The sequence below is a fragment of the Salmo salar genome, chromosome 13 (assembly GCF_965601325.2).
Source record: "Salmo salar chromosome 13, fSalSal1, whole genome shotgun sequence".
Taxonomy (NCBI): domain Eukaryota; kingdom Metazoa; phylum Chordata; class Actinopteri; order Salmoniformes; family Salmonidae; genus Salmo; species Salmo salar.
In genome coordinates, this window is record NC_138303.1 from 104,165,382 (window position 1) to 104,180,674 (window position 15,293).

Genomic DNA, 15,293 nt, shown 5'->3' on the forward strand with positions numbered 1-15,293 from the left:
GACACTACGCTGACAGACACAGGAAACCTTCTTGCCACAGCTCGCATTGATGTGCCATCCTGGATGAGCTGCACTACCTGAGCCACTTGTGTGGGTTGTAGACTCCGTCTCATGCTACCACTAGAGTGAAAGCACCGCCAGCATTCAAAAGTGACCAAAACATCAGCCAGGAAGCATAGGAACTGCGAAGTTTCTGTGGTCACCACCTGCAGAACCACTCCTTTATTGGGGGTGTCTTGCTAATTGCCTATAATTTCCACCTGTTGTCTATTCCATTTGCACAACAGCATGTGAAATGTATTGTCAATCAGTGTTGCTTCCTAAGTGGACAGTTTGATTTCACAGAAGTGTGATTGACTTGGAGTTACATTGTGTTGTTTAAGTGTTCCCTTTATTTTTTTGAGCAGTGTATATGTGTGTGTGTATGTATGTATGTATGTATGTATGTATGTATGTATGTATGTATGTATGTGTGTGTATATATATATACAATTTTTTTTTTTTTTTTTTTTTTTTTTTTTTTTTTGTAGATCTAACAATCAGCTAAATAAAAGCTAGACAGGGAGATTTGAAAATTCCAAAAACAATACATTTAGCAGTATTGATTTAATGTTTGTGCAAATTAGCTTTGAAACTGCAAAATGTCCTGTCAGATCCATCCCAGAATATGTGTACTGAAATATAAATGTAAAGTGTTGGTTTCATGAGCTGACATACAAGATTCCAGAAATTTTCCATTGGCACAAATAGCTTATTTCTCTCAGATTTTGTGCAGCAATGTGTTTACATCCCTGTTAGTGAGTATTTGTCTTTTGCCAAGACAATATCAAGAATCTGATTAAACAGCATGAGCATTTGCACAGGTGCATCTTCTGCTGGAACAATAAAAGCCCACTCTGAAATGTTTTGTCACACAACACAATGCCATAGATGTTTTGAGGGCGCGTGCAATTGTTATGCGGACTCCAGGAATGTCCACCAGAGCTGTTGCCAGAGAATTTAATGTTAATTTCTCTACCATAAGTCGCCTCCAGCGTCGGTTTAGAAAATTTGGCAGTACATCCAACCTGGCTTCACAACCGCAGACCACGTGTAACCACGCCAGCCCAGGACCTCTACATCTGGCTTCTTCACCTGCGGGATTGTCTGAGACCAGCCACCCGGACAGCTAATGAAACTGGAGTATTTCTTTCTGTAATAAAGCCTTTTTGTGTGGAAAAACTCATTCTGATTGGCTTAAAAATGTTTGTACATCGCCAAGATGGGAGTTCTCTAAAATCTAGCCACGTCGACAAGCCGGTGTGACTGTGCCATTTGCCACACCCCCTGCGAAGCCCACCACCTAAGTCCATTTTGGATCCAGAAAAACCCCATGTCTGTAAATTCTATTCTCAGCATAGGCTATAACAAACTGTAAACAATGCAGAGCAGTTCATGTTTATAGCTCACTAATGACACGTGTCATAATCATGACACTCAACTGACTGCTGACTCTCCCCTCTGCCCCTCCCCCACCACCTCTTTCTCTCTCGCTCCCTGTACTCTCTTTCTCCTCTCTCCTCCCCTCTACACCGTATTTCTCTCCCTTTCCTGCTATGTCTTCCCCTCTCCATCTCTCAATGGATTGCAGTGATGGACATGGAGTCTGCATTATGTCCCTCGTCCAATCAGAACGGCTGCATCCTGAACCCACTTCCTGTCTCCGAGACCAAACAAGAACAGGAAGTAGCTCCACCTCCCTGTCTGAGGGTGCACCTGTACCACCTGGGCCAGGGCGGAGCCAACAGCCAAGACCTCACCTACCCGGCAGGAGACTATGTGGCTGAGGAGCTGTGCATCGACGCGGCCAAGGCATGCGGTGAGTGAGCCAGTGCTCAATGTTTTTCTGCTCCAAAGGAGATTATTTAATAAAGCATGAACAACGTTGAGTGGAACTAAAGCCATAAACAAGGACTGACACATACTGCATCGGGTTAGTAGTGCTTAGTTTGGGAACGAGATAATAGACATGCTATTTTCCCCTCTGTGCTTGTTTGAGGTATTAAAGTGTGGGCAGGTTTATGAGACTTTGCCGTTTTGTTCACTGTGGTCCCCTGTCTCTGTCTCTGACTGTAACTCTAAAGCATCATCGCTGGCCTTTAACCAAACCACTTCAGCGCTTGTTTCGTTAGCCTTAACGTTTGGCTAAAACACTTATGTGATTGTTTCGTTAGCCTTAACGTTTGGCTAAAACACTTACGTGATTGTTTCGTTAGCCTTAACGTTTGGCTAAAACACTTACGTGATTGTTTCGTTAGCCTTAACGTTTGGCTAAAACACTTACGTGATTGTTTCGTTAGCCTTAACGTTTGGCTAAAACACTTATGTGATTGTTTCGTTAGCCTTAACGTTTGGCTAAAACACTTACGTGATTGTTTCGTTAGCCTTAACGTTTGGCTAAAACACTTACGTGATTGTTTCGTTAGCCTTAACGTTTGGCTAAAACACATTAGTGATTGTTTCGTTAGCCTTAACGTTTGGCTAAAACACTTACGTGATTGTTTCGTTAGCCTTAACGTTTGGCTAAAACACTTACGTGATTGTTTTGTTAGCCTTAACGTTTGGCTAAAACACTTACGTGATTGTTTCGTTAGCCTTAACGTTTGGCTAAAACACTTACGTGATTGTTTCGTTAGCCTTAACGTTTGGCTAAAACACTTACGTGATTGTTTCGTTAGCCTTAACGTTTGGCTAAAACACTTACCTGATTGTTTCGTTAGCCTTAACGTTTGGCTAAAACACTTACGTGATTGTTTCGTTAGCCTTAACGTTTGGCTAAAACACATTAGTGATTGTTTTGTTAGCCTTAACGTTTGGCTAAAACACATTAGTGATTGTTTCGTTAGCCTTAACGTTTGGCTAAAACACTTACGTGATTGTTTCGTTAGCCTTAACGTTTGGCTAAAACACTTACGTGATTGTTTCGTTAGCCTTAACTTTTGGCTAAAACACTTACGTGATTGTTTCGTTAGCCTTAACTTTTGGCTAAAACACATTAGTGATGGTTTCTAGTGTCGATAGACTGTGTGGTTCAGGTTTGTGCCAGATTCATTTAAAATGCTTAGGCCACAGCATAGGACTACACCAGTAGACAAACACACACACCCTCCCCACCCTTTTCCTTGTTTGTGACTGCTGTTGACACAACAGGGCCCAGAAACCACTGCCCGCAGGCTTCAGGTGCCTGGAGTGTCCTCTTGGTGATCCAGATCCACACACACCAGGGTTTCCGCAAGGGAAATGTGACGCCGAACAATGTAACTGGGAAGATTTTAATTTACCGGCCATTTGAGAAATTTACCGGACTCGTATGCATTGGGTGCGTTGCCCATTAGGGTGTCTACCCACGGTGGCCAGAATTGCAGATACCATTTAGGTTATGGTAATGCTTCTTAACGGAACATGCAACTCCTGTAATGAAACACGAAATAACATGCCATTTTCAAACATTTGACAAAATGCAATTTGCGGGAACATGCCATTCAAAACAGCACACCACACTCTCTCTCTACCGCACCTGCTATTTCAACCTCTGAATGCCCAGCTATGAAAAGCCAAGTGACATTTACTCCTGATGTACTGACCTGTTGCACCTTCTACAACCACTGTGATTATTATTTGACCCAGCTGGTCATTATGAACATTTGAACGTCTTGGCGAACAATCTGGCCTTAATGGCAATGTGTTGTTATAATCTCCACCCGGCACAGCCAGAAGAGGACTGGCCACCTCTCAGAGCCTGGTTCCTCGCTAGGTTTCTTCCTAGGGAGTTCTTCCTAGCCACCGTGCTTCTGCATTGCTTGCTGTTTGGGGTTTTAGGCTGGGTTTCTGTGCAGCACTTTGTGACTTCTGATGATGTTACTAAAAGGGCTTTATGAATACATTTCATTGAAATTTGATTCCATATGTGACAGAGATGAAAATCTCTGTTAGAATCTTAGAAAGAATGACTCTAAAGATAAAACAACTAGGATGGGTTGGTAATATGACTAGGATGGGTTGGGAATATGACTAGGATGGGTTGGTAATATGACTAGGATGGGTTGGTAATATGACTAGGATGGGTTGGTAATATGACTAGGATGGGTTGGTAATATGACTAGGATGGGTTGGTAATATGACTAGGATGGGTTGGTAATATGACTAGGATGGGTTGGGAATATGACTAGGATGGGTTGGTAATATGACTAGGATGGGTTGGTAATATGACTAGGATGGGTTGGTAATATGACTAGGATGGGTTGGTAATATGACTAGGATGGGTTGGGAATATGACTAGGATGGGTTGGTAATATGACTAGGATGGGTTGGTAATATGACTAGGATGGGTTGGTAATATGACTAGGATGGGTTGGTAATATGACTAGGATGGGTTGGTAATATGACTAGGATGGGTTGGTAATATGACTAGGATGGGTTGTTAATATGACTAGGATGGGTTGGTAATATGACTAGGATGGGTTGTTAATATGACTAGGATGGGTTGGTAATATGACTAGGATGGGTTGGTAATATGACTAGGATGGGTTGGTAATATGACTAGGATGGGTTGGTAATATGACTAGGATGGGTTGTTAATATGACTAGGATGGGTTGGTAATATGACTAGGATGGGTTGGTAATATGACTAGGATGGGTTGGTAATATGACTAGGATGGGTTGGTAATATGACTAGGATGGGTTGGTAATATGACTAGGATGGGTTGGTAATATGACTAGGATGGGTTGGTAATATGACTAGGATGGGTTGGTAATATGACTAGGATGGGTTGTTAATATGACTAGGATGGGTTGGTAATATGACTAGGATGGGTTGGTAATATGACTAGGATGGGTTGGTAATATGACTAGGATGGGTTGGTAATATGACTAGGATGGGTTGTTAATATGACTAGGATGGGTTGGTAATATGACTAGGATGGGTTGTTAATATGACTAGGATGGGTTGGTAATATGACTAGGATGGGTTGGTAATATGACTAGGATGGGTTGTTAATATGACTAGGATGGGTTGGTAATATGACTAGGATGGGTTGGTAATATGACTAGGATGGGTTGGTAATATGACTAGGATGGGTTGGTAATATGACTAGGATGGGTTGTTAATATGACTAGGATGGGTTGGTAATATGACTAGGATGGGTTGGTAATATGACTAGGATGGGTTGGTAATATGACTAGGATGGGTTGGTAATATAACTAGGATGGGTTGGTAATATGACTAGGATGTTTTGGTAATATGACTAGGATGGGTTGGTAATATGACTAGGATGGGTTGGTAATATGACTAGGATGGGTTGGTAATATGACTAGGATGGGTTGGTAATATGACTAGGATTGGGCCTTTGGCTTCTGCACAACGAAAGAAAGTTGATATGAAAACCAATAGAACAGGAGGAATGTCATGAGGAAGTCTTTCATAGGCAGCATGTCTAAAAGGCCCTAAAGTAAAAAATATATTTATATAATTACTCCTGTCTATACAGAAAATAAATAAAATCATCCAAAATACTTCACCAGAGAGCATCACTTGGCCACAGAGGAATGGAGAATCATTAGCTTCTTTACAAAATGAGCTGTGGACTGTGACATCACAAGCTTGTAGGCCTGTGTCTATTTGGGAAGCCCACATGGCAATAGGCCTAGCTGATTAGCTGTCAGTGAAAAGCATCTAAAATATATTTTGAGATGGTGTCTTGAGTATAATTTTAAATGTTGACCCAAGAAGGGGAGGAGTGTGTGGCGGAGATATAGGCACGTCTCTCAGCTCTCCAGAATGCGCTCAGCTGTCTCCCGTCAATTCTTGCGCACTCATTGTTTCATGTGAATTGTTTGCACTTTGTTTATTTTCATTAATTCCCCATTACATATGTAACCAGTAGTAAATGTACTGTTAATCCCTGTCATTTGGTTACATACATTTCTGGGAGCGCATGCTTGAGCACGCGCCTGCGCCTGAGCACGCACCTGAGCACGCATAGAAGTAACTAGTCTGCTGCGAGCGAATGTAAGAAACTGCCCATTTGGGGAGGTCCTGATTTTCTGATTGTCTTAACTCACCACTTCCACCACTAATAAGCTGAGCTTCTCAAAAATGTTTTCTTCAGCTCACACAGTAAGTCAACGATATCTGTTTTGCAAATGATAATAGTTCCTCACAATATTTTATAAATCTTTCCAACAATCTTTCCCTCAATAATCACCAAGCGTTGGTGTGAAAGACCAAAATATCATGATCTGATGATCCCAAAAATCAAGTGGAAATGTCCTAAAATACCTGAACACACTCTTGCCAAAAACCTCGGAATAGGCTAGCTGATAGTGTTTCAAATTCGCTAGTGTCAGCTTCAGGACTCCCAGTTGATTTATTTGATACAATGTCGCACTTCACTAGCAACAGTTCAAGTCAAGACCAATAGAAAAGGAGCTGAGTAGAGAGATGAATGCAATTAAAATAACCTGGATTTTCATCAGGATATTTTCTACTGTTTTTATAAAGATAAGAGACATGCCTCATAATGTGAAGTTAAATATTCATATTTCAAACAATTTAAAGGTACAATATGCAGAAATCGCTGTGCCATTTCTTGGTTGCAAAAATTCTAATAGTTTACCTAATTTCAGTTTGTCCCAAAACAAGCACTGTGTAGAGAATTATTGTACCATCTAAACCACTGTGAAATGTCTTTTCTATAACCAAAAATATTGTATTTTCATCTGTTTTTAAAGCTGGTGTACAAAACCGAAAGTAAAAAACAAAACTTAAGAACAGGAAGCATAGAAATAGTGCACGTAGAACAGATCTACCGCTTCTTAGACTGGCTTTCAATGAGAGTGACAAATCTATAACTCATATTTTTATGTAAATTGGGTCGGGTCGCCCAAAAAGTTACATATTGCCGCTTTAAGTATGTTTTCAAAATGCATAACTCACATTGTAAAGTGGTGGGTGACGGACTGATAGCCTGTCTACCGTTGACTACACTTGAATGGTGAATGGGAGGCGCGCTTCAATTACCAAATAAAACCAGTAGCTCTTTTTAATTGTGGCCATGGAAACAGTTTTTAACAAGCGATTGCATTTTAGAATTGTTACGCAATGACTGGACTTATAAAATAACATGTTTTACTCCAGCAGTAACCAGCTGAGGAGCTGCAGCAGAAACAGTGGTGGAAGAAGTACCCAATTGTCATACTTAAGTAAAAGTAAAGATACCTTAATAGAAAATGACTCAAGTAAAAGTCACCCAGTAAAATGCTACTTGAGTAAAAGTATTTGGTTTTACATGCACTTATATAGAGTGCCTTCGGAAAGTATCCAGACCCACATTTTGTTACGTTAGAGTTATTCTAAAAAAAAAATAGAATCCTGAGCAATCTACACACAATACCCCATAATGACAAAGCGAAAACAGATTTTCAGAAATGTTTGCAGATGTATTACAGAGAATAAACAGAAACACCTTATTTACGTACTGTACCAGTCAAAAGTTTGGACACACCTACTCATTCAAGGATTTTTCTTTATTTTTACTATTTTCTACATTGTAGAATAATAGTGAAGACATCAAAACTACGAAATAACACACATGGAATCATGCAGTAACCAAAAAAGTGTTAAACAAATCAAATCAAAATATATTTTATATTTGAGATTCTTCAAATAGCCACCCTTTGCCTTGATGACAGCTTAGCACACTCTTGGCATTCCCTCAACCAGCTTCATGAGGTAGTCACCTGGAATGCATTTCATTTAACAAGTGTGCCTTAAGTTAATTTGTGAAATTCTTTCCTTAATGCGTTAGAGCCAATCAGTTGTGTTGTGAGAAGATAGGAGTGGTATAAGGGCCAGAAGATGACTCTATTTGGTAAAAGACCAAGTCCATATTATGGCAAGAACAGCTAAAATAAGCAAAGAGAAACGACAGTAAATCGTTACTTTAAGACCATGAAGGTCAGTCAATACGGAAAATTTCAAGAACTTTGAAAGTTTCTTCAAGTGCAGTCGCAGAAACCATCAAGCGCTATGATGAAACTGGCTCTCATAAGGACCGCCACAAGAAAGGAAGACCCAGAGTTACCTCTGCTGCAGAGGATAAATTCATTAGAGTTAACAGCCTCTGAAATTGCAGCCCAAATAAATGCTTCAGAGTTCAAATAACATGCACATCTCAACATCAACTGTTCAGAGGAGACTGCGTGAATCAGGCCTTGGTCGAATTGCTGCAAAGAAACCACTACTTAAGGACACCAATAAGAATAAGAGACCTGCTTGGGCCAAGAAACACGAGCAATGGACATTAGACTGGTGGAAATCTGTCCTTTGGTCAGATGAGTCCAAATGTTAGATTTTTGGTTCCAACTGCTGTGTCTTTGTGAGAGGCAGAGTAGGTGAATGGATTCTCAGCATGTGTGGTTCCCACCATGAAGCATGGAGGAGGAGGTGTGATGGTGTGGGGATGTTTTGCTGGTGACACTGTTGGTGATTTATTTAGAATTCAAGGCACACTTAACCAGCATTGCTACCACAGCATCCTGCAGCGATATGCCATCCCATCTGGTTTGGGCTTAGTGGGACTCATTTGTTTTTCAACAGGACAATGACCAGAACACACCTTCAGGCTGTGTAAGGGCTATTTGACCAAGAAGGAGAGTGATGGAGTGCTGCATCAGATGACCTGGCCTCCACAATCACCCAACCTCAAGCCAATTGAGGTTGTTTGGGATGAGTTGAAAAGCAGCCAACAAGTGCTCAGCATATGTGGAAACTCTTTCAAGACTGTTGGAAAAGGATTCCTCATGAAGCTGGTTGAGAGAATGTCAAGAGTGTGCAAAGCTGTAATCAACGCAAAGGGTGGCTACTTTGAAGAATCTAATATATTTTGATTTAACACTTTTTTGCCCCCGACAGTCACTCTGACACAGCTCCAGAGTTCCTCTATGGAGAATGGAGAACCTTCCAGAAGGACAACCATCTCTGCAGCACCTCACCAATCAGGTATTTTTATTGTAGAGTGGCCAGAAGGAAGCCGCTCCTCAGTAAAAGGCACATGGCAGCCCGCTTGGAGTTTGCCAAAAGGCACCTAAAGACTCTGACCATGAGAAACAAGATTCTCTGGTTTAAATATTTGGCCTGAATGCCAAGCGTCACGTCTGGAGGAAACCTGGCACCATCCCTACTGTGAAGCATCGTGGTGGCAGCATCATGCTGTGGTGATGTTTTTCGGCGGCAGGGACTGGGAGACTAGTCAGGATCGAGGTAAAGATGAACGGAGCAAAGTACAGAGATCCTTGACGAAAACCTGCTGCAGAGCGCTCAGGACCTCAGACTGGTCATTGTCCTGTTGGAGGTTCACCTTCCAACAGGACAACGACCCTAAGCACACGCCAAGACAACGCAGGAGTGGCTTCGGGACAAGTCTCTGAATGTCTTTGAATGGCCCAGCCAGAGCCTGGACTTGAACCCGATCGAACATTTCTGGAGAGACCTGATAATAGCTGTGCAGCAACGCTCCCCATCCAACCTGACAGAGCTTGAGAGGATCTGCAGAGAAGAATTGGAGAAACTCCCGAAATACTGGTGTGCCAAGCTTGTAGTGTCATACCAAAGAAGACTCGAGGCTGTAATCACTGCCAAAGGTGCTTGAACAAAGTAGTGAGTAAAGGGTCTGAAAACTTATGTAAATATGATATTTCCATTTATTTTATTTTATAAATTAACAATTTCTAAAAACCTGCTTTTGCTTTGCCATTATGGGGTATTGTGTCTAGATTGATAAAAAAAAGATTTAATCATTTTTAGAATTAGTTTGTATCCTATAAAAATGTGGACAAAGTCAAGGGGTCTGAATACTTCCCAAAGGCACTGTTTATACTTACACTCATACTTAAGCCAAAAGAGGAAAGAACTTTTCCCGGCCATGAAAGCTGCCAGAGCGCATGGGGACAATGCTTACATCCGTTATGACTCTCTCATTGTCCACCCTCCCTCCCAGAAGCCTGGAAGGGATAAGAGAGCCAAGCCTGTGAGTTCCTAGCTTCAACCCCGCAACATATATATATATTTACTTACACACACCAACTGAGTAATGGACTGCTGAATGTATATTTTTTATCTTGCTTTGTTTGCTCTTTTCCATATTATGTCTGTCTCTGATAAGCTACCCAGCAAAGGGCTGAAAATAGACCATATTAATATAGGTAGCCTTAGAAATAAGATTCATGAAATCAATAACTTGATAACATTCATATATTAGCCATTTCTGAGACTCACTTAGATCATTCATTTGATACAATTTTAGCAATAGAAGGATATAACATCTATAGAAGAGACAGGAACACTTATGGGGGAGGTGTTGCTGTATATATTCAGAGCTATAACCCTGTAATGCTTAGAGAATATGTTATTGAAGTGTTGTGGTTGCAAGTTCACCTGGCACATCTAAAGCCTTTTCTTTTGGGGTGTTGCTATAGGCCACATAGTGCTAACACTCAGTATCTAAATAGTATCTGAATATACTTGATAGTGTATGTGATGTAAACAGAGGTCTACTTTCTTGGGGACCTGAATATTGACTGGTTTTCATCAAGTTGTCCACTCAAGAGGAAGCTTCTCACTGTAACCAGTGCCTGTAATCTGGTTCATGTTATTAATCAACCTGACAGGGTGTTTACAAACACTATAGGAACAAGATCATCCACATGTATCGATCATATTTTTACTAATACTGTAGAACTTTGTTCTAAAGCTGTATCTGTACTCATTGGGTGCAGTGATCACAATTATAGTGGCTATATCCAGGAAAAGCCAAAGTTTCAACAGCTGGGCCTAAAATAGTGTATAAGAGATAATACAAAATATTTTGCTGTGACTTATGTAGATGATGTTAAAAACATGTAGGTTTGATGTGATTTAATAAGGAGCATCCAGACGCTGCTCTTGATGAATTTATGAAATTGCTTCTTACAATTATTGATAAACATGCACCTGTTAAAAAACTGTCTGTTAGAACTGTTAAGGCTCCTTGGATTGATGAGGAATTTAAGATCTGTATGGTTGAAAGAGATGGGGCAAAAGTCTGGCTGCACATCTGACTGGCTGACTTACTGCAAATTGAGAAATGATAAATTCAACAAAAAGAAGAAACTGTTATGATGCCAAGATCAATGATATAAAGAATGGTGGAAAAACATTTGAGTACTTTTTAAATGAAATTATGGCCAGAAAGACATTCAACTCCATCTTTCATTGAATCAGATGGTTTATTCATCACAAAACCATTTGATGTTGACAATAATTTTTATGATTACTTCATTGGCAAAGTGGGCAAACTAAGGCAGCCAACAATGAACAGTGAGCCATTGTATTCATGAAGAAAAAAGAAATAATGAAAGAAAAGCATTGCAAGTTTGAATTCTGTAAAGTTAGTGTGGGAGAGGTGGAAAAATGATTGTTATCGATCAATAATGACAAACCACCTGGCATTGACAATTTAGAAGGAAAGCTACTGAGGATGGTGGCTGACTCTATAGCCACTCCTATCTGTCATATCTATAATCTGAGCCTAGAGGAAAGTCTTTGTCCTCAGGCCTGGAGGGAAGCCAAAGTAATTCCGTTCCCAAGAGGTGTAAAGCTGCCTTTACTGGTTCTAAAAGCAGACCGATCAGCTTGCTGCCATCTTTAATTAAATCATTCAAAAACCTTTATTAATGCAATTGCAGACAGAAGTTGACAACAGGAACATGACTCATGTTTCTGAGTAAGTTCTGCAAAATAAAGGTTCCCAAGTTGCTTTTATTTAACCCGAAGTCCAGCCTTAGTGATGTCACTGCCTACGTCATTTCCTTTTACTTATGAGACCAAAACCATGCCTACACAGCTATATAAACAAGGCTTTTAGTGTTATCTAAAAGCTTAGCAGTAAATGTCAAAGTTGATTTATGGTGGGATGTCTGACTAGTCTCCTATCTCTTACACTCCCCTGCGGAGTTCTGTCTTCACAGTCACACATTTCTCAGACAGTTTCTTCATAAGAGGCAGAGAGACTAGAAAAGTACTGTGAAACAATATTAAACCTCATAATGTATTTATATTGTTAATCTGTAGTCTAGGACCCTATAAATGTAAGGAGGGAGGGGTCTTATAACCCCTCCCCTTCTATTAATACAACATAATCAATTATTATAATACATCAAACATTTGGTACAGCCCCTATCATGACCCCTAGGTGAACCCCCTTCAATAGCGTGGATTCAGAGATCTCTTTCTAATAGAACTTAAAGGGTTTTCTTTTAATGGAAGCTTTTCTAGGTAAAGTGTGGCATACCGCAGGGAAGTTTTTTAGGCCCCGTACTCTTTTCTATTTTTACCAATGACCTGCCACTGGCATTAAACAAAGCATGTGTGTCCATGTATGCTGATGATTCAGCCACGTACGTATCAGCAACCACAACTAATGAAGTCACTGAAATCCTTAACAAAGACTTCTGGTCTGTTTTGGAATGGGTGGCCAGTAATAAACTGAACATCTCTAAAACTAAGAGCATTGAAATTTGGTACAAATCATTCCCTAAGTTCTAGACCTCAGCTGAATCTGGTAATGTTATGGTGTGGCTGTTGAACAAGTTGAGGAGACTAAATTACTTGGTGTTACCTTAGATTGTAAACTGTCATGGTCAAAACAGAGATTCAGTGGTTGTAAAGATGGGGAGAGGTCTGTCTGTAATTATAAAAAGCTCTGCTTTTTTTGACACCACACTCCTAAAAGCTTGATTATTGTCCGGTCGAGTGCTGCAAGGAAAGACCTAGTTAAGCTGCATCTGGCCAAGAACAGAGTGGCACGTCTTGCTCTTCAATGTAATCAAAGGGCTGATTTTAAATACTATACATGCCATTCTCTCTTGGCTAAGAGTTGAGGAGAGACTGACTGCATCACTTTGTCTTTTTGTAAGAAACAATGTATTGAAAATCCCAAATTGTTTGCGTAGTCAACGTACACACAGCTCTGATATATGTATGTGTATATATATATATATATATATATATATATATATATATATATATATTACTGCTCAAAAAAATAAAGGGAACACTTAAACAACACAATGTAACTCCAGGTCAATCACACTTCTGTGAAATCAAACTGTGCACTTAGGAAGCAACACTGATTGACAATAAATTTCACATGCTGTTGTGCAAATGGAATAGACCACAGGTGGAAATTATAGGCAATTAGCAAGATACCCCCAATAAAGGAGTGGTTCTGCAGGTGGTGACCACAGACCACTTCTTAGTTCCTATGCTTCCTGGCTGATGTTTTGGTCACTTTTGAATGCTGGCGGTGCTTTCACTCTAGTGGTAGCATGAGACGGAGTCTACAACCAACACAAGTGGCTCAGGTAGTGCAGCTCATCCAGGATGGCACATCAATGCGAGCTGTGGCAAGAAGGTTTGCTGTGTCTGTCAGCCTAGTGTCTAGAGCATGGAGGCGCTACCAGGAGACAGGCCAGTACATCAGGAGACGTGGAGGAGGCCATAGGAGGGCAACAACCCAGCAGCAGGACCGCTACCTCCGCCTTTGTGCAAGGAGGAGCAGGAGGAGCACTGCCAGAGCCCTGCAAAATGACCTCCAGCAGACCACAAATGTGCATGTGTCTGCTCAAACGGTCAGAAACAGACTCCATGAGGGTGGTATGAGGGCCCGACGTCCACAGGTGGGGGTTGTGCTTACATTTGGCATTTGCCAGAGAACACCAAGATTGGCAAATTCGCCACTGGCGCCCTGTGCTCTTCACAGATGAAAGCAGGTTCACACTGAGCACATGTGACAGACGTGACAGAGTCTGGAGACGCCGTGGAGAACGTTCTGCTGCCTGCAACATCCTCCAGCATGACCGGTTTGGCGGTGGGTCAGTCATGGTGTGGGGTGGCATTTCTTTGGGGGGCCGCACAGCCCTCCATGTGCTCGCCAGAGGTAGCCTGACTGCCATTAGGTACCGAGATGAGATCCTCAGACCCCTTGTGAGACCATATGCTGGTGCGGTTGGCCCTGGGTTCCTCCTAATGCAAGACAATGCTAGACCTCATGTGGCTGGAGTGTGTCAGCAGTTCCTGCAAGAGGAAGGCATTGATGCTATGGACTGGCCCGCCCGTTCCCCAGACCTGAATCCAATTGAGCACATCTGGGACATCATGTCTCGCTCCATCCACCACAGACTGTCCAGGAGTTGGCGGATGCTTTAGTCCAGGTCTGGGAGGAGATCCCTCAGGAGACCATCCGCCACCTCATCAGGAGCATGCCCAGGCGTTGTAGGGAGGTCATACAGGCACGTGGAGGCCACACACACTACTGAGCCTCATTTTGACTTGTTTTAAGGACATTACATCAAAGTTGGATCAGCCTGTAGTGTGGTTTTCCACTTTAATTTTGAGTGTGACTCCAAATCCAGACCTCCATGGGTTGATAAATTGGATTTCCATTGATTTATTTTTTGTGTGATTTTGTTGTCAGCACATTCAACTATGTAAAGAAAAAAGTATTTAATAAGATTATTTCATTCATTCAGATCTAGGATGTGTTATTTTAGTTCCCTTAATTTTTTTGAGCTGTGTGTGTGTGTGTGTGTGTGTGTGTGTGTGTGTGTGTGTGTGTGTGTGTGTGTGTGTGTGTGTGTGTGTGTGTGTGTGTGTGTGTGTGTGTGTGTGTGTGTGTGTGTGTGTGTGTGTATATATATATATACAAGACCCCTTGTGGCATGTCTGGTGGGGTGAGTGCGTGAGTGAGTGAGTGAGTGAGTGAGTGAGTGAGTGAGTGAGTGAGTGAGTGAATGTATATATTGAATACATACATACACTCTCTCTCTCACTCACTCACTCACTCACGCACACACTTACCCCACCAGACATGCCACAAGGGGTCTTTTCACAGTCCTCAAATCCAGAACAAATTCATTAAAGGGTACAGTATTATATAGAGCCATTATTGCATGGAACTCCTTTTCCGTTTCATATTGTTCAAGTTAAGAGCCAACCTGGTTTCAAAAAACAGATAAAGCAACACCTCACGGCACAGCGCCTCTTCCCTATTTGACCTAGATAGTTTGTGTGTATGTGTTGGTATGTAGGCTACGTGTGCCTTTACATTTTTTTTATGTAGTTCTGTTCTTGTCTATTAATGTTCTGTATTATGTCATGTTTTGTGTCGACCCCAGGAAGAGTAGCTGCTGCTTTTGCAACAACTAATGGGAATCCTAAT

General features: G+C 41.4%; 1 protein-coding gene across 4 annotated transcripts in view; it reads left to right on the forward strand.

Moving 5' to 3' along the window:
- The window catches only part of LOC106568442 (tyrosine-protein kinase JAK2), a 99,413-nt gene that overhangs the window by 26,329 nt on the left and 57,791 nt on the right, over nt 1-15,293 (forward strand). For 2 of the 4 annotated variants that reach the window (XM_014138772.3, XM_014138774.3), the window contains exon 2: nt 1,631-1,858. The exons of the other annotated variants lie outside the window; for them this stretch is intronic. In XM_014138772.3, the coding sequence (XP_013994247.1) occupies nt 1,633-1,858 (226 nt within the window). In that variant the 5' untranslated portion in view covers nt 1,631-1,632. The remainder of the gene's footprint in view (nt 1-1,630; nt 1,859-15,293) is intronic. 4 annotated transcript variants of the gene reach the window in all.